Genomic DNA, 20,657 nt, shown 5'->3' with positions numbered 1-20,657 from the left:
GCCAATTCACATATCTTTGGAGAGTCCCATTGGATGACATTGACAGTGATGGTAAGCACTGCAGTTCAGGAAAAGGGTGGTCTTGTGGATGATACAGTCTTGGATTCCCTGCCATTGTTAGAGCTGGGCTAACCTCTGAAGCAATTTGTCTACACTGTATTCTTGATTGTGCAAACGGACTCTAACCTTGCCTCGGTTTGCAGATGTTTGCTAGAAAAGCTGCTCAGGTTTAAGCAATACATTTGTACCACAACAGGAAGTTTGGGACTAGGGAAGTGAAACCTTTGCCTTCAGCCTTGTTTCTTAAGAGGCTTTCTCAGCCGACGTGCTCTTTAAATCAGCAGATTTACGTGAACTGACCCACGGGGTTTTCAGTGCACCCACCCTGCCTTGCCGATGAGGATTTTTGTGCCTTCGAATGGACAGTCTTTGCTGACTCTTACATCTGGCAAAGCAAGTGGAAAAATTTTCTTGTTGGCTTTTAGTGGGCCACTAGAGAGCAAAATGTTTACATCCTACCCTTTGAAGAGAGGGGGCGGTGGAGAGAGATTCTGGCATCATGTTAATAGATGTAACGCAATCCACTTTAGTTAAGGGCAGTAATTTACACGATGAAGGCCAGCTTGATCTGACAAGGTATGCATTAGGATGGCTTTCTTCACCTCCACTTGGCTGTCCTTAATCTTTCCATACCCTCCAACGTTTCCCAAATTAAAATAGGGACACTTCCTTATCTGTAACATCATGTCTTGGTGCCTGAGCCCTGCTCCCCATTCCTTGCTTTCTGTACATTGCTCTCATATTCTCTGCTGTAGCCTGTCCCACACTGCTAATGTGTCTGGTTTCAGAAGACAAACTGGCTGTGATGGTTACTTATTACCATATTTACCCACATTGAAGACTACTCTGAATTTAAGATGACTCCCTTAAAAAGCAGAGGTTAAATGCATATATACCTCCACATACTCTCCTACTGTACTGGTGAAATATAAATGCATTCTGCCCTCATCTCCACCCCTCCCTATTTTCCTTATTATCTCCCTCACTCTGAAGGGCCGCAGGGGAGGGAGTGAACATGGCCTTCTCTTCCCTAGCTGCGCCTCTGCTGCCACTGGACCTTTAACATCCGGGGAACCTGGAGAGAGGGCTGAACTGTGGAAATTCTAATGCAGCACATCTGTGCATGTTAGTTGCATGCACCAGTGTGGTATCGTGGTTAGTCCTAGTTGCAGTCTTTCAAAATCTGTTCAGCAGAGATAGCGGTTGGAAGGAGTCCATGGACTATAAGCATCCATGTATTTTTCATAGCATTGCCAGTCACTTCTCTGAAGTTACTATTGTTTGTCTCCACCCCATTTGCTGAGTGTGCATAAGCAAATGGAGATTACAACTTTTTTCTGTAGTGTTGAGATAATATATATATATATAAAAATCTTGTAATCCTTCTAGTCTCCTAATAGACAGTTAACAAGGCTGGTAGCTTTGAAGGAAATCAAATGAACTTGTGAGGAAATGCCAGCAAATGCTCAGGGAAACAGTCAAAAACAGCTCCCTGGGCGTTTTTCACACAGCAGGCTTTACCCCAAATTTTTGCTGCAAGTTTGAAGTTGCCCCAAAAAACCGACGCAAAAAGTGGATTTTTTAAACCCTGGATATAAATTGGGATATGCTCAAATGCGCAATGAAAAAACTGAATCGTGCATGAAGCCCCCCCCCCCCCCCCCGATAGCTTGCAGGGACTTTGGGGTAAATCTGGCCAATATTTGAACTCACACCCTCTTTTCTGGGGGAGATGTGAGCTAAAAGCCCAGGGAATTCTCCACACTGCAGGAGTTACTGTGTTTTCTGTGAGGCTTTACTGCTAACTCAAAATTATCCTAAAAACCCAAAGCAAAAGGTGGATTTTTTAAAACCCCGGGTATAAATTGGGCTGCATGCTAACATACAGTGAAAAACCCAAATTGTGTATAAAGTGCTTCCCAATAGCAGGCAGGGACTTCAGGGTAAATCTGCCCAATATGTGAACCCACACCCATATGTGAATGCACACCCTCCATTCCGGAGGAGATGTGAGCTAAAGGGCTTCAAAAGCCCTGTGTGGAAAACTTCATGTGTGAAAAATGCCCTGGATGAAAAGGGGTCAGTGAGAAGATAATGAGTTTCAAGGTAAAAGGACTAGCTATCCCAAGGGTGAGCCAGGCATGTGTTTTTTTTTGGTTTTTTTTTTTTTAATTAAGGCTATTTTTATTGTGCTTGCTGATATTACTCTAATCTGTAGATCTCTTTCCTGCCTGGGAAAGAGGAAATAAAACTTTTGTATGGGGGTGGAGGGCATGTCACTTTACTTCATAAACAGCTGATCCACAACATCTCCTGTCTTTTATTAACCTGCTGTCAAAAGGAGGACAGACATGGACTAGCTCAGCCCCGTGCATTTCCAAGCCTCCACCCCCACCATCCTGCTCTTAATAATTGTATCCCTAAAAAAAGCAGCTCAGCCTACCTGTTCTGACTGCAATTAGGGAGCTACCCACACTTGAGGTTGCGTCCACACTAGGACCCCATTTGTGCTGCTCAGGTCCTGCTTTTCCACATAGATTTATTTTTATACCGCCCTTCATCCTAAGACCTCAGGCCTTTACCAATTAGCAGGAAGTAAAATTAAAACAGAGGTTAATAGAGCATAAGGGTGTGCATGGAACCGATTCTGGCGGCTCGGTTTGAATTAAAACTGGACCGCCAGAGTTCAGTCTGAGGGTTGAACTGGGCAGAACCAGTTCGGTTCAAGGGGGCATGCTTGTAGAGGGGAATCCAGTGAGGAATCCCCTTCACAAGCAAAGGGGGAAGCCCTGCCTGACGAAAAAGAACTCCAGATGGGGTGACTCATAGTCGGCCACATGGCCCGGCAGCAGCACAGCTTTTCTGAACACCCTGGACCGGGCCCAGCACTCCAGTGGGGCTCGTTCCAGCCTCTGCGCGTACACGGTCTGGGGGGCAAATTCGGAGGAGCCACGCCGCTGACTATGAGGTGCTCTTTCACCACCCCTATTAAGAGTTCTTTTTAGGCAGACAGGGTTTCCCCCTTTGCTTGTAAATGGGATTCCCCTTCAGCATGCCCCCTCAAACTGCTGAACTGGTTACAAACATGTTCTGTCAAAACTGGAGCCAGTTCAGCTTGAACTCGGACCAGCACCCCTTTTGGAGGTTCTGGTTAGGTTAGAATCCGAACCAGTCAAACTGGGCTGATTCTATTTGAACCACGATGAATTGCCCCTTGTTTACTCAAGTAGGGCTGTGTGTTTGTGTGTGAGAGAGAGAGAGCGAGAGCGAGAGAGCACACATAGGAAATAAAGGTTCACATGAACCCCAGTATTCCTGCTGCATCACTGCACAGTTGATTCAAATCATCATCTAGTGAGAGTGTGTCATTCTGTCATATCTTTGTATCTGCTGTGATTGCACTAATCCACCCATCTTGAAGTAGGGACACAGCAAAACCACCTGGCCTTGGAGGAATCTGCATGTTAGGTCCCAGAACATAGTCTGAGGGCACATGTTGCAGCTACCTTACTGAAGCTAAGCAGGTCTCTGTCTGGTCAGTGTCTAGATGGGAGACTTTGAGGAAGCCCTACAAAATCCACCTTGATTTCCATGATGAAGAAAGGCAGGGTATTTATTTATTTTTTATTAGAAACATTTAATATACCACCCACTCTAAAGACTCCAGGCAGTGCACAAAAACATGCAAAACAAGACAACATTAAAATTACATTCTAAATTAAAAACTAAAGTAACTAACAAAAAAGAAAAAAACCAACTAGGTGAACTACAGGGCAAAAGCCTGGTGATAAAAAAAAGTCTTTAATAGAGATTTAAAAATCAGTGAGGAAGGGGCTAAACGAATCTGAAGGGGAAGAGAGTTCCAAAGAAGTGGGGCAGCAACCAAAAAAACCTTTTCACGGGTCCTAGTGCCCCGAACCTTTCGGAAATCAGGGACCGACAAAAGGTCCATCTGAGATGATCTGACCAGACAGGATGTAACTGGATGGAAGAGGCGGGTCTGTAGGTAGTCAGGTGCCAAACCCCGCAAGGCTTTGAAGATCAAAACCAGGACCTTAAATTGAGCTCAGAAGCGAATAGGCAACTAGTGCAATGACTGCAGGAGAGATGTCGCCCTGTCATATTTTCTGGCACCCATGAGTAGGCGAGCCGCTACATTCTGGACCTGTTGTAGCTTCCTGATCATCCTCAAAGGTAACCCTAGATAGAGAGCGTTACAATAATCTAAGCGGGAGATAACAAGGGCATGGGTCACTGTCATTAATGCCTGCCGATCAAGGTAAGAGCGTAATTGGCGACTCAGATGAAACTGGGCAAAAGCACTTCTGGCCACAGCCTCCACCTGCTGTTCAAGCAAGAGGTGCATATCCAAAAGGACTCTCAAATCACAAACAAGCTCCTCTGGGGGCAGCGCTACCCCATCTAGAACAAGGTTCACATCCAGCTGTTGGCCGGTACAAGGGCTGAATAAAAGTAGTTCAGTCTTGGTGGGATCCAGTCCGAGCTTGTTTTGGTTCATCCAGACCTTAACAGCTTCCAGGCATCAAGTAAGCACAGAAACAGCATCCCCAGAATGGTCTGAGATGGCAATATACAGCTGAGTATCATCAGCGTATTGATGAAATCTCACCCCAAACTGGGAAATGACCTGACCCAGAGGTTTCATATAGATGTTAATGAGGGCAGGTATCCCTTACACCTGAAAGGGTTATTTTTGTATGTGTAACAGTGAAGTAGGTGTCTCCAATATAAGTCCAAAGAAAGTGTGCCTCAGAGCCATACTACATGTTACACACAAATATGTGTAGCAAAGTTGGATGGCTGTTTTTCATAGGGGAAAGCAGTTTGGTGGGCGGAGGAGAGAACTTGGGTCAGAGAAGCAGTGGGAATGGAGATCTTTCTCTGCCTGTTAGTTCTCTCCTCCCAGTCTCTCCCTAAGCTGCTTTCCCTTCTCATAGGGTTTCAAACATGTGTTTGCTTCTACAGGGAGGAAAAGGTGATTTGGTTATGACTTGGAGCAGAAAAGCTGCAGTTGGGGGGAAAGGATTAAGCACCCCATCACCTAAATTTCCCTGCTGAAAATCTCACCCTCTGAAAGCTGCTTAGTTCCCCCCTCCAAAAACCTGCGAAACCCTGTCCTCAAGGCTTGTGAGCTGGGTGAAAGTGGGGCTGCCCATTACGGCAGTAGGATTTTAGTACAGTGCAGATGACTCGGGGTAAAACTAGATCTGTGTGCAGACATGGTTTCAAGTAGGGATGTGCACGAATGGTTGGTTGGACAGTTCAGCGGTGGGGGGAGTTACCTTTCGAGGACGGTGCCCTTCCCCTCCTTGCTGCCGACATGTGTTGGGCACTTCCGTTTGGTTTTGGGAGCAGCGCCAGTGCGGGAAATGCCGCGAACTGTTCCGGTGGTCCGGAAAGGGACTGTTCCGGTGGTCCGGAAAAGGACTGCCGAATCGAAGTCAGGTCTTTCCCTGTGTGTAATTTTCCTGCTGAAAATCTGCCACCTGCCTAAGCTACATTTTTACCCCAAGCTAATTACTTTCAGGAAGTAGCCCCTTCGGGAGTGATTTTCACTTGGGAAATGGTGCATGGGGAAAGAGTTGGCCTGCTAACTAGGCAATTTCCCCTGCTGACTAGAAAGAGGCACCTTTCAAAGTGGTGATTCTCTTACATTTAACAGGGGGAGTACAACTGTCCCTGTTCAGTCCCAGCACAGCAATCCTCCAGTGGCTGTTGCCTACTTTATTTCTTCATTATTTAATATTACCAATTATTATTTTTCTATATAAGCTGCTTTGAGATCATTTTGTTGGAAAGTGGTATATAAATAATAGTACGATAGGAATGGAAATACCCTGTTTCCCCGAAAGTAAGACCTACCCTGAAAGTAAGACCTAGCAGTATTTTCTGATGTACTGCTAATTGCCCTAGTGCATTTTGGGGGGCTAAAATTAATATAAGACACTGTCTTATTTTCGGGGAAACACGGACCTCTCCCTCCCCTTGCACCCCAGTCTGATTAGGACTGATATCCTCTATGGCTGGTTATTTTAGAAAGAAGAGGTGTTTTTGGTTTAAAGCATGCTTTTTAAAAGCATGTTTGTGCACACTGTTGATTTGACCCTAAAGTTCAGGGATTCTCAACAAGAGGAAGAGTGGCATTGTGCCTGCTGGCCCATTTCTGTCCTGCCTGTGCCGAATATCCCTGGACTTGATTCATGCATCCAGGCCTATGGCTTTTTGCCTTAGAACAACTATTGAAGCTTTTCTAGGAATTCTCTGGGTTTTGTCAAGCATTTGTAAACTTCAGAAATGGAGACATTATTTGAAGAATGGATGATGATGATCAGATTCCCCACTCCACTTAATATGTGATTGAGTTGCTACGAATAAGGGGAAAGGTCATCGTCGGGGTGGGGGGAGATAATTGAAAATGGATCTTTGAAAAGAGAAATGGATTTGGGAAAAAATGATTGTTTTTTTGGCTGTTTTTCCTTCTCAGAAGTGACATACACATTTTTAAAATGCCTATTTTCAGAACTCCATCTGATAGGTTTTGGGGAAAAGTAAATTATTTGTTGTCAAAACATAAACTCAGTTGCTGCCATTTTCTGTGGTAGGAGAATGGCCAGGATCCAGAGAATTTCAGGAAGTGACCTCTGTTTCACCTGGAAACATTAGTAATTCTCTGGGCCAGAGCCTGGTTATATAAAGCAACATGGAAATGAGCCACTGTGAAGACAAGTTCCTGGTCAAAAATAGCTCAGAAACCAACCTCTATTTACTTTTAGCAGTGTACAGTGTACACTAGTATACCTGTGTGCGACTTGGTTGAAAAGCTATGATGTATTTCTTTCAGCATTATTTAAGGACTCACTATGCTCTCTTTAATTATTATACCTGTCCTGATTAGGCTATAGCCCAATGCTGATATGCTCCCTGATTGCCAAATAATGGTGTGGCGATTAGAAGCCCCCTGCAGGCTCACATACTTCTCCCCATCTCCTGCCACCCTTGCACACTCCTCCCTCTTTTTAGGCTAAACCATAATGCTAGGCTCTCATTATAGCCTCCCACCTTCCGCTGCCAAAGGAGGTTGAGGTGGCCTCAGAGTTTTCAGCCATTGGAGCTTTAAGATTTACAGGCAGGGCTTGTTCCATTCACCAGCCCTGCCCCAGTGTTGCTACTCCCCAGGCTCAGTCAGAGTCCTAGGGCTCCTTCCATGCTGAGCCCTCCTCCTGGACTGGCCCCTCATCACTGGCCAGTCCTGCCTTTATATAGCTTCTGACAACTGGGGCAAGTCTCGCGAGAGCTGCTCCCGATCCTGCAAAGCTATGCTGTCGGTTGATGGTGAGTCAACATCTCCCTGCCGGGGCCACTGTGAGTGCCTCCAGGTGGGCATATTGATGTCTACTGCTCCCCCTGCCCAATAGGGTCCTCCCTGCAAGACCTGGGTGGGGGAAGCCCTGGCATAAAGCTCGCCGCATTTACCTGTGGTGATCAGCTCCAGCTCCACCTCAGGGATTCCCCCAATACATAATTATGGTTTAACAGCCATGGTCACTGCTAACCACAGTTTGACTGAAAGCAGATTAGATCCTAGTTTTGCTCTATTTTGAGAGCAAGTTATAGTTAATGGTAACTATGGCTTACGATGTTGTCTGAACCAGTGTAACCATAGTTAATTGCTAAGTCGCAAAAAGGAAGGGGATTGGGAATGGAGGAGACTAAGTATGTAAGCCTCTCTGGTGCTCCCAATCATGAAACCAAAGCATGGTTTGTCAAGCTGGGAGTTGGTCATTGGAACTGGGGCAATAGTGTGAAGGTATCCCCCCACCCCGCTTTTTGTGGTGGTTGTTATGTTTGTTTTTCCTCTGCTTTGGCGTATTTTGCTATACTCATTAGTCTGCAATTATTATTGATTTTGTGGATTTTACAGTGCCTTTCCTTCCTTATTCCTGTATTGAAGATTAAGGGAAACTAACAAGATATTAAGGCTGCAAGTGGAAACTTTAAAAGCTGATATTTTTAAATTGGTGTTCCTGTTGCTTCCATTCATTGGCACTCTAAAGTCTAAGGATACAACAGAGGCTAGACGGTGGACTAAGGCTGGTGCATTGGCATGACTAAGAATGTGAACTCCAACCAGGAACTCTCCAGTTAAAATGTCACTTCCACTGTGATTGATGTGAACCATTTTCTCTCGTCATGTTCCTTCCTGCAATATGGGGATAATAACTTCGGCCGACTTTTGGTACACCTGTAAGGATTACTCTTTTTAGTTACCCGGGAATGATGTGTGTTTGAGACCAATCTGCTTTCCAAGTGGTGGGAAGCTTAGGTTAGGACCCGTACTCCCCACTTCTTCCTCGGGTACATTGGGTTATCACACCCAGGAACTGAGGAGTTGGTTGGGGTTTTGTTTGGTTCTCTTTAAATTCCTTATGCGACTTTTTGACATCCCTGTATTTCAGTATGAACCTAACTGATGCTGAGAGGAGAGAGATTTTTCTGTTCTGAAATATGTATATTGAGCACTGGATAAAATAAGGTGTACCTGAGACAACAACTGAAAGGTTGTTGGTTAGATTGCTCCTTTTTATGCATGCTTTTAAATAGATTTGCAAAGTTTTTACAGCTTGTTCTACCCCAGGACAAGCAGCAGAAGCCAGTGCAGTCAGGTAGGTAGGAGATTCTTTCAGCCTTCCAGGAGCCAGGCCAACCTTAGCTTCCTTCTTGGCCTGGAACTGAGCCGCATGAGACCATGTATGCAAGGAATTGCAGGGTCATCTTCCCTAGAGATTTCAGCTAGCCTGACCTTTCTGTCCCCACTCCATTCTTTCCAGCTACCGCACATGATCTTGGAAAGTAAGAGGAAACAAGCCTGGAAAGTAGATTGGAAGGTTTGGCCTAATCCAAAAAGATATTGAGGCTGTTCTCACGCGCAGTGGAAAGCGGGCTAAGGGAGCCCACCCTGGTTTCCACTGTGCATGAGAACTGCTGGGAGCTGCATGGCTCCTGGTGGCAGTGCAGCGGCAAACCCTCTTGGGTAGCCCACCACTTAACCTGGGTTTCGGGCACAGGAGCACCCAAAAAGTGGGTTCTTGGATCGTGTGTCACTGCTGTGCAGCTCCGCACCACAGTGACTCATAAATAGCCTCCTGACTGGGAGGCTACAACAAGCCTTCTGGTGTCGGGAGGCTCCCCAAAAGGCACCATGCACTTGCGCGGTGCCTTATGGGACTCCCAGGGGCCAGGAGGCCCCCGAACCCTGCTGCCCCAACCAGCTCCATGGGAGAGTTGGTAATTGTCTGGGCGGCCGATCCAGCCACCCAGGGAGGTCTCCCTGATCATCTGTAGGGAGAGTGGGTCCGCTCTTCTCACAAACCCCCTTCTGGCTCTACACACGGAGTGAGAAGGGGAGGGGCTCAGCATATGGGAGGAAAAAACTAACGGGCCCCTCTCCTTCCCAGCCAGCATTGCATTGAAACTGGCTGGCTCCGGGCTTTTTTCCTTGCCTCGCTCTTAGTGAGGCAGAGTGGGGGGAGACGAGCCAGCCAGCATTTCAACCCTGGCTGGGAAGGATCCCTAGTGGCCATGCCCCCTGTATCCATTGTGGATGCGGAGGGCATGGCCACCACTAGGGATCCTACTCTGCTACAGGATTCTCTGTGGATCTCACAAACCTTATGATATTTGTTAGTATTTACAATGAAGTTGTCAAAAGCAAAACCTAATCAAGCTGTGCTATGTTTTGTTTTTTATGTTCAGCTGTTTTTGTACTGTTGAAAGGCTGTGTTCCCTGCCACCTTTCCTAAATATCTTTGAAGAATAAATTACTATTCACATACCATGTGATGGATAGTTTTTAATTTTTAGTTTCACTTGTAGATTTGAAAGTAATTCTGGATTGTTCTTGGTTTATTACGTGTTTTATCTCAGTAGTGGGATTTCAGATTGGTGCCTTGAGTTGGCAATGATTACATTGGAAACCCCTGTTGTTGATAACCTGTGTTGGCATAGAGAGTTTTGGCCATGTTGGTAAATGAGAGGAGTTGTAGCTCTGTGGTCAGCACCTGCTTTGAATGCGGAAGGTCCCAGGTTCAATCTCTGCCTGAAATATTGGCTAGCTGCTTCCAGTCAGTGCAGGCAAAACTGACCTAAATGGACCAATAGTATAAGTCAGTTGTATATTTTCATACGGCATGCCTGTATTAGCAATTTGGAACAGGGGGAGTGGACCTTCGGTGTTCTGATTACTGCATGACAGATGGCACTCATGTCTGCCCCTATATCAGATGTGGGAGATGGTGGGTTGAATAATTTATGTGGCAGGAAAAGCAACCTATGCATATAAAACACAGTGCCATGTCATATCTTCTCCTCATGGGTACCTTTTCCAGAACCTTCCACAGCACTGAGGTGGAAGCATGGAGACTCTCTTTTATGACTTCCACCCTGAAATGGAGGAAGTAGGAAACACGGTGACTCTTACTGGAGACCATCTCTGAATCTACCTGAATTTTCTGCTAAAATGTCAACAGTGTGGATGTTGGATTTCTTTTCCTTTTGCATTTATTATTCATTGATGCATCCTATTTTCATAAGGGTTACAAGCTGTTCTAAAGAGAGATAACACTACTGCACTTAGTAGGTGGTTTTCAGAGTAATTGAGCTGATTGGCCCTGCCTTAAGGTTTACATTTACTCAAATGCTCTGTCCGTCATAGTCCACATCCAAAGAACCATGCAAATGGTTTTTCATGCCCAAGGGGTCTTTGAAATTGTGCTTCTCAAATAGCAGCCCCCTTCCATGACACTTGGAAAGCCACTTTATGTAAATGAGGGTCCTTCCAAAGCAGCTTACAATATGATATAGTGGTTTATTGCTGTCTAAAGAAAACAGCAAAAGATCCCACTTGGGTATATCTAGGGTAGTTCTTTGGATTTACCACAGGTTTTTTCTCTCTCCCCCTTGTAAATCCATTTGTGAAGTAATGATAATTTAAATATTTGCTGAAATTGAAATTGAACACTAGCATGAAGATATGTAGAAAAAGGAGTGAAGAATGTGAACAGCTTTCAGAACTATAACCAGTACTTAGGAAGAACCAACTTCTTCTAATTTAATTTTTATCTATATAAAAACATGTTATATCATGCATTTCCCCTTCAAACTGAGGTGCCCAAAAGTTGAAGTAAAATTTAACAAAGCATGAAAATGAAATTAAACCAGATAAATTACAATAATTAATACTTTGGAAAATACATCAACCAAGCAAGAGGAATAGACAGTACAGCAAAATGAAAATTAATTTTAGATCCTGCTCAGGTTGAATCAGGAAAGCCCCACTCTGAATGCACATGCGTGCACACACTGAGGCTCTTCTCACGATCGGTGAGAAGCGCCTCTAGGGGGTTTGTGAGGAGAGCGGGCTAAGCCCGCTCTCCTCGCAGATGAGAAGACTGTCTGCTCTGGCCGGCCGCAGTGGCCGCCCACACAACTGCCGGCTCTGTGATGGAGCTGGCGGGGGCTGGGAGGATCGGGGGCCATGAGGCCCCTGGAAGCTCCAGTATGCCCTGTGCAAGCATGCACGGCATACTGGAGAGACTCCCGAGCTGGGAGGCTGCTGGAGAGACCCCTGAGCCGGGAGTAGACATGGCATGGAGCCGCGCCGCAGCTACTCACGATTTTGAAAACCAGGTTTGCGGAGCGCTCACTCTGCAAACCCGGTTTAAGTGCAGGGGTAGTTAGGCAGGTTAACCACCTGGAAGCCACTGGGCCCACCTGCGAGCCCGGTGGCTCACACGGTCAGGTGAAATCGGGCTAGGCTCTCCTAGCCCAATTTTGCCTGATCGTCAGAATAGCCTCACCGTCTTGTTGCTGCCGCCCAGAACAAAACTCATTCCACTCACAGATGAAAAGAATTTGAACCCTGTGGATGCTACAGTTGGGTAACTATGGCCAGGTCTGATGGAAGCTGGCATAGTAACTGAAGCTGGCCAGAGGCACTCTGGACCATGTCTGTTACCAGGTCATAGAAGGGCAATGTTGGGTCCAGGAGAACCCCCAAGTTGCAAACCTGTTCCTTCAAAGGGAGTGTAACCCCATCTAGCATAAGCTGGCCATCACTGGATTGTCAGGACTCCTGCCAAAAGCACCCCTCTCATATCTGAATTTCATTTCAGCTTGTTTGCTCATATCTGCTCATATCTGGAGCTTGGGCTAGAGGTGATGGCTTTAAGCTGATTCCAGTCTATGGCTGGGATTCAAAGGGTCCTGTGCATGCACTGGAGACCCCAGATTCTATGCTGTGAAGCTCAAGCCCTAGAGCCTCTTCAAGTGGGGGGTGGGGAGAGTAGGAATATGCAACATGATATACAACATGATCTCCTATGACTGGCTGGCAGTATGAAGCCTCCGAAATGACCAGATCTCGTATAAATAGTAGATGCTTGGCCTTCTGCCTTTGCACTGATCGATGGACCTGTGCAGTCTACTTGCTGTACTACAGCTTCTGGCTCATGCTGCTGACTTGAGGAATATTTTGCTCATCTTCCAGGTCTGGATTTGTGTGCAACTCCAACCTGGCCCTGACATACATTACTGTCAACTAAAATATACTAAAAATATAGTTGTTGTTTGTTATATTAAGAACATTCAGAAGTAAAATGTAAATATAATAATGGACACAGCAATTTAAATGTGTAAAGTAATGAGTTGGGCATCAACATTTTTCTCTCTCCTTCTGCTTTGTTCCTTTAGCCACCGCTGGTCCAAGCAATTTTCAACGGTGATCCAGATGAGATACGTATGTTAATTTACAAAACGGAAGATGTTAATGCTCTGGTAAGTGGCTATATGCAATTCTTTTTTAATTCTTGTCACCTGAGGTTGGATCAGCAGGGATTGGATCAGTCATTTCGGGGGGGGGGGGCTGGGGGAGGGGGCAGGATTTTAGGCTGGAGATGAGAAGATTTATAGGAATGTTAAAAAGCCTGACCTTGGGGTTCAGTTCCCTATACCCCAATAGAGTGTTTGCTGTGATCTTTTGCTCTACCTTGTAGCAACTGTCAGTGTTACCAACACAAATCAATCTCCCTTTTCTCAGCCCCCCAGTGAAGAGATGTTCCTTGGCGGTCATACATAGTTCATAGGCTTTCTTATTTGCTGTATGTGGTGAACCAGGGAGCTGGCCAGAGGTATAGGTGACCCTGAGGAATAGTTGTGATGCCAGAAATATGATGGATTATTTCCTCTATTCTGCTCTCCCCGTCCATAAATGGCATTGTTCTTGATAAGGCAAGTTCTAAAAATCCAGTGTTTGTCATTGTGTGATATAATCACAATAGTATGGAACACATACAGTCCTAACTGGAGCTAATAAACATTTGCAGTTACTTGAATATGCTCAATCCATGTTTGCACCTTCTGCTATCACCATTTCAGTGTGGCAGGAAGCAGGACTTGTGCTGACATTTAACCCACCCCTGTCTAGGGACTTACTGGGTGTACTTAAGTAAGTTGGTGCCTCTTAGCCTAACTTACTCACAGGGCTGTTGTGAGGATGAAAGTTGGAGAGAATAATGCATGCCAGCCAGAAGTAACCGAAGGGAAAGGCTGGATAAAAATTAGATAAATGGATGTCCAGACTTGATCATCACATGACACACGCACGTTATGGGGTGAAGGGGTACACTTGTTTAAAAAACAACTTTAAAAAACAAGACACATATTAAGACAAGCAGTACCAATTTATTGGCATGTAAAGCATTAGGCCAATGTTTTGTTGCCTCTGGCTCTAAGAAAAATGGTGTGGCAATTTACATCAAAAATTTGAACTGGTCTCTAGAGAGAAAGGTACAAGATGATTGTGGTCGGTTTATTATATTAAAATTTCAAACTGCCCAGCAAAATAGAATTACCATTGCCTCTATTTTTGCTCCAAATGATAATAAAGCCCAATTTTATCAAAAATTCTTTCAGCTTTTGTTGGACACTGTGGAAGGTGAATTGTTAATTTCAGGTGATTGGAATGTTGTTCTTTCCCCATTAATGGACAAATCGGGTCAATATAAGAGGAACTCTGGAAAGCTGCCTAAGAATGTATTGGAATATATGAGAATTTTATCGATTGAAGATGCATGGAGAAATAAACACCCATTGGAGAGAGATTTTACTTTCCCCCCCTCAACCTCATCAAACACACTCTAGAATTAACATGTGTATGGTTTCAAAGTCATTGCTGTCTAGAATATATGATGTTGAAATTGTACCTTCAACATATGCCGACCACAATCCACTGATAGTAAAATTCCAATACTTGGATACTGGACAGAAGAGATGGAGATTGAATAACTTTCTTTTACAACAAGAGAAAATTCTTTTAAAATGCAATGATGAACTGTTACATTTTTTTTTGGAAGAAATAAGACACCTGATGTTTCTATTTTTTCTGTTTGGAACTCCAGCAAGGCTTTTATGAGAGGAATCTTTATTTCTGAATCTTCCAAAAGGAAGAAATAATTACAAATACAAAAAGATCAGATATTTAATGAATTATCCCGTTTAGAAGCTCTTCACAAGATTAATCCTTCCCAAGATATTTGGCAAAATATTAGATAACTTCGTAAGCAAATGGATCTTATAGAATCCAAAGAGACATTTAGGAACATGACTTACATGAAACAGAGATATTTTGAGAAAGGTAATAAGCTGGATAAGTTGTTAGCATATCAGTTAAGAAAAGAACAGGAAAAGAGAATTATAACATCGGTTTGGAATGGTAAGGAACTTGTTATGTCAAATCATGAAACGTCTGAACAATTAATACAGTATTATTCTAAACTATATAAAGAAGACAAGAAAGATCCTGAGAAAATCAAACAATTCTTAGAGGAAATACAATTGAAGTCATTCTCAGAAGAACAGAGGAGCTGTTTAAATAAACCTATTTCCAGGGATGAAACCAGTGCGGCAATTCAAAATCTTAAAAATAATTCGCCAGGTTCGGATGGATTATCTTCATTGTACTACAAAACGTTTCAGGACAAATTAATTGGACCTTTAACAGAAGTAATGAATGCAATATTATCTCATTGCACCTTATCGGTTTCTTGGCAAGAAGCATTCATTTCACTAAGAAGGGAAAGACACAGCACGACCAGAATCATATAGACCTATATCCCTTTTAAATGTGGATTACAAAATTTTTACTTCAATCTTGGCAGCGAGATTAAGAAATTTCCTGTCTGAAATAGTCCATACTGACCAATCTGGTTTTATCCTGAAAAGACTCATGAAAGATGATATAAGATATATCTTGAGTGCAATTGATAAAGTAACCATGACACATACAAAAGCAGCTATGATATTCCTAGATGCCGAAAAAGCTTTTGACAATTTGGAATGGCCCTTCTTGTTCTCATTGTTGGAGAAAATGAACTGTGGCCCTCATTTTTTATCCTGGATTCGTAGTATATATCAACAGCAATCAGCAAAAATTATTGTTAATGGATCCTTGTCTTCAAAATGTATCATCAATAAAGGTAGTAGACAAGGATGTCCGCTCTCTCTGTTGCAGTTCATACTTGCTCTTGAACCTTTGGCAGCTAAAATTAGACAAGAGCAGCGGATTCAAGGTATCAAAATAGGTGATTGTGAACATAATAGGTGATTGTGAACATTGAGTACCCAGAATGTTGGGGGCAATATGCTAAATCATTGTAAACTGCTTAGAGAGCTCCGGCTATAGAGCGGTATATAAATGTAAGTGCTATTGCTATTGCTAAGTGCTATAAAATAAAACTATATGCTGATGATGTATTGCTTACTGTCATGCAAGTCAAAGACTCCTTGGATACATTAATGACACAGATACATCAGTACGGTTCAGTTTCTGGCTATAAGATCAACAGATAAAACTCAGATCATGCCATGGAATCTTTCAGAAGAGAGAGAATATTTCTCTAAAGTTTTGGGATTACAAGTAACGAAGAAGCCAATAAAATATTTGGGGATTAACCTTACGAAAAGCAACAAAGATCTGTTTAAGAATAATTATGTTCCATTTTGGAAATCAATTATGGTTGTTCTGGATAGATGGAAGAGGCTGACTCTATCTTGGCTTGGAAGAATCTCTGCAGTGAAAATGAACATATTACCTAAGATAAACTTTCTTTTTCAAATGATCCCTATAGATGACAAGACCAATAAATGGCAGAGTCAGCTCAATTCATTCATTTGGAATTATTAAAAACCCAGGATTTGATTTAAGGTGATGCAAGAGTCCAAAGAAAGAGGTGGTCTTGGGGTTCCTAACTTGAAACTTGACTATCATGCTAGTAGCTTGACTTGGATTTCGAATTGGATTTTATCCCCTTACGGAAGTTTTATTCAAATGGAGGAACTTGGTTTTACTAGAGGATTGCATAATTACTTATGGATTTCTGGTTCGAGGAAAGATCTGGAGATACAACAACATACTATTCGACATAGTCTTTTTAATGTCTGGGATAAATACCAGAAAAGAATAAATCCTAGATTATCACCATTTGGCCTCAATACTGAATGTTTATTTTCATGAAGAAGAATTTTCTTCTAAGTATAATTTTTGGCGAGGCAGTCTATACTCCTTACAAAATTTGGCCCAATATTTAGCTCTGGACAAATCAGTTTCTTCCGGGCAAACAACTCAACAAGCATCCTGGCTCCAACAAGCTCAGATCAGCTCAATAGTTTGGAAAAAGTTACAGTTACAGGGTGGGAAACTTACAGATCTGACTGAATTTGAAGAATTAATCACTCAAAACACTGATCATTTATTAGGCAGAATTTATAAGCTATTACTGAAGTATGAAACGGAGACTGAGCAGATAAAAGAATGTATGATAAAATGGATGCAGAACTTTAATAGATCGGTCGATCTCTCTGAATGGGAATACCAATGGAAAAAGAATGTGAAATTTACTTTGTGTACCAATCCAAGGGAAAATTGGTATAAGATGTTCTTCAGGTGGTATATAACTCCTTTGACTATTAACAAAATAGATGATTCTTTTTCTAAGAAATGTTGGAAATGTAATTCACATTCAGGTTCATTCTACCATATGTGGTGGAGTTGCGATAAAGCTCAACAGTTTTGGAAACAAATTCATATGAAAATTGAACAAATCTTAGAAGTTAAGATTCCCTTTCTTCCAGAAATTTTTCTTTTCAGTATGATAAAACCTTATATTCCTGCCAAGTCAAACGAATTGTGTTTATATATGATTACAGCAGCTAGGATTATATATGCATCTAATTGGTGTAGTTTGGAAATCCCTTCCTTAAATGATTGGTTTTTGAAAGTGTGGGATTATGCTTCAATTTTGAAAGTCTCGGCTTATGTACATGGTATGTCTACTGAATCATTCATGTCTGTTTGGGAACCTTTTATAAATTATAATATCCGTTATGGTCAAACTTTGTTCCCATTTTCTGGATTTGATTTATAGTGTTTCTGATATGTAATTTACAAGAAGCTGATCAGATTAGATTTTACAATGTTAAGAGTCTGAATTTCTTTTGCTTTATCTTGTTCTAGATATTTTTTCCTTACTGATGTAATTAATTAGAAAAATGAGGTTTTTCATCATGAAAAATGATTGGTTTTAAATTGTTTTTATGATGATTTGTCTTTTCTCTCTTTGATCTATTTCTTAATAAAAATTCTTATTATTAAAAAAAAAACTTACCTCCAGTTTCTTCATTAAACCTCATTGATTAGCACTCAAGTTTTCCACCAGTTGTGAATCTAGCTGATGATTTTATCATCTAGCCCATCTCTGACCATGTTGCTAACCAAAATATCACGGGGAACTGTCAAATGTTTTACTGAAATCAGAATAAATCACATCCGCAGCCTCCCCATAATCCTCTAAACTAGTAACCCAATTAAAAAAAGATAAATTTAGTCTGGCAGAATTTGTCCTTGACAAATCCATGCTAGCTTCTACTAATCATTGCATTGTTCTCAAGAAGCATAAATATTATATTGCTGTATAGGCTATTCTAGTATCCTCTCTGATAGCAAAGGTCTGTAGTTTCCCAGTTCCTTGTTTTCCCCCTTTTTGAAAACTGAGATGTAGCATGTTATCTGTTCTCCAAGATTTCTCAGAAATTAAACACAGAATTTCTTAGAGGATATCTTGCTGATGTATTTAGTCCCCGAGGATGCAGTTCATCAAGTCCGGAAGACTTTAACTCGGTAGGTAGGTGTAGGTGTTTCCCACTTCTGTTAAGGTGTTAAGTAGGTACAGTGGTCCCTCGACGTGCGTAATTAATCCGTTCCGAACGCACGTTCGGAGGTCGAAATTTTCGTAAGTCGAAGAGCACACCGCGGAAGTCTGGAAACATTCATAAGTCGAGGAAACCGCATCTAAAAATTCGTAGGTCGAGTCAGCTGAATCTAACCCGGCAACTACTTCCGGTCTTTTTTGTCGCTCGTAACTCGAAAACATCGGATGTCGAGTAGTTCGTAGGTTGAGGGACCACTGTATTTCCAACTCCTTATCAGTCTTGCAATCCTGACCCCTCACCATTCATGCTGCTCTTGTGAAGCTGCACACTGCTCCATGTTTTGGGAGAAGACAGAGGTAAAGTAGGAGATGAACAGTTCTGCTTTCTCTTTGTCACCCATTAACATTTATCCATCCTCAGTAAGCATCAGGTCTACAGTTTTGTTTAAATGTACTTTAACATACCTGAAAAAAACCTTTTTGTAACTTTTAGCATCCCTTGCCAATCTCAGCTTGTTCTGTGCTTTCCTGATTCTGTCCCTTGTCTAGGCTCCCCGCCTGTTTCCATCTTTAGTGACCTGCTCCTTCTTACGTTTGGCATATGTGTCCTTTTCTATTTTCAAGTAATCAATAAGCTTTTGTGCAGCCAATTAGCTTATTTTACTTTAAAAAAAGAAAAAAATAAAGATGTGGCCCATTTTTTTCTTTCTCTTTTTAGAATTGTTGGTGACTGCACCTTAAGTAACTCCTCCTTCAGGAACTCCCACCCACACGTCTTTGGTATTGTTTAGTGTGTCTATTGTCTTGAGCAGATGTTTTTTGTTTAGTTAAGGACTGTTCTTGAAACATGCTCAGTTTATCTTAAGATATGCAATTCTTCCTCCCTGATCCAGTTTAGTTATTTTGTCTGGAATGTTTATGTGATCTTGAATCCTGTCAGGACATTTACAGTGGAAACTGGAGATGCCTTCATCAGTTTGTTTTCCCTGCCACTTATTCTTTCTACAGCCTCATATAGATCCCGATGAGTTTCCATGATTGCAAATTGGTCTCCAGCTGAAGGTTACCACCTCTGCAGCCCTATGATGACTTAAATCTCACTTGAGAGCTTATTGACACTTCCCAGGATACATATCAAATTCCTGGGGTATGGTCTAAAAAGGCACACAGTACAGCAACCTTGTTTAAAGTTAAACAGGTCCAAATGAGAAACTGCCCAGGAAATCTCCACACGTGGCTTTGACTTTTAGGGAAGGAAGGTGGGATATTAATTAAATAAAATGAATTCTTTGAGCTGGTTCTCATGATTCACTGTAAATTGAAGGAGTGACCAGCCAGGATTTGGAAGCAGTGCATGCTACCAAAAATTGATTGTATGGGCAGCAGTAATGTTGGGTCAGGAAGTTACCACCACCCATACAATCTGTTTTTGGAAGCATGCATGACTTCTGAATCCTGGCTACTGCTCCTCCACCTTACCTTGGATTAAGAAAACCAGCCCATTGTGTGTTAATTGTCGATTTCTGCAATTGGTAAATTTAAGCAAATACTTGCTGTCCATCACTTTGCTTATGCTGTGAATCATGGGGGAGGCCAAGGGCACTGAAATCTGGCTTCTGACCACCAGAAAACCTTCCCAACTCTACCTTGCTCTTCAGAAATTTCACCAGGTATTACCTATGGGCTTTTAAACCTAGCTTTGTAGCCTGAAAGGCTAGAAACTTGCATTGGGTAGTTGGAGGTGGAAAGATTGATTGATTAAGTGCCATCAAGTCGATGTTGACTCTTAGCGACCACATAGTTAGATTCTCTCCAGGATGATCTGTCTTCAACTTGGCCTTTAAGGTGTCTCAATGGTGCATTCATTGCTGTCGTAATCGAGTCCATCCACCTTGCTGCTGGTCATCCTCTTCTCTTTCCTTCAACTTTCCCCAGCATTATGGACTTCTTGCATGGAGCCCCAGACTGAGGGAGATTGACAGTTATTTTGTGTTTCTTCCATTTGCGAGTTATCGTGCCAACTGTAGTCACCTTCTCACCAAGCTGCTTGGCGATAGTCTTGTAGCCCAGTCCAGCCTTGTGCAGGTCTACAACCTTGTCCCTGACATCCTTCGACAGCTCTTTGGTCTTGGGCATGGTGGTGAGTTTGGAAGCTGAGTGATTGCTTGCTTCTATGGACAGGTGTCTTTTATACAGGTACTGTAACAAGCTGGGATTAGGAGCACTCCCTTACAGAGGGTGTTCCTCATCTCAGCTCGTTACCTGCATATAGTGAAAAGACACCTGGGAGCCTGAAATCTTGCTGGTTGATAGGGG

The 20,657-nt window shown here is 42.7% G+C and overlaps 1 protein-coding gene across 14 annotated transcripts in view; it reads left to right on the top strand.

The window, feature by feature from the left end:
* ANKRD44 (ankyrin repeat domain 44) overlaps positions 1-20,657 on the top strand; it is a 205,493-nt gene that overhangs the window by 62,447 nt on the left and 122,389 nt on the right. For all 14 annotated transcript variants that reach the window (XM_053277457.1, XM_053277467.1, XM_053277448.1 and 11 more), the window contains exon 2: positions 12,829-12,912. In XM_053277457.1, coding sequence (XP_053133432.1) covers positions 12,829-12,912 — 84 coding nt within the window. The remainder of the gene's footprint in view (positions 1-12,828; positions 12,913-20,657) is intronic.

Source organism: Hemicordylus capensis, chromosome 1, assembly GCF_027244095.1.
Source record: "Hemicordylus capensis ecotype Gifberg chromosome 1, rHemCap1.1.pri, whole genome shotgun sequence".
NCBI lineage: Eukaryota > Metazoa > Chordata > Lepidosauria > Squamata > Cordylidae > Hemicordylus > Hemicordylus capensis.
This window is presented reverse-complemented; position numbering and strand designations above follow the sequence as displayed.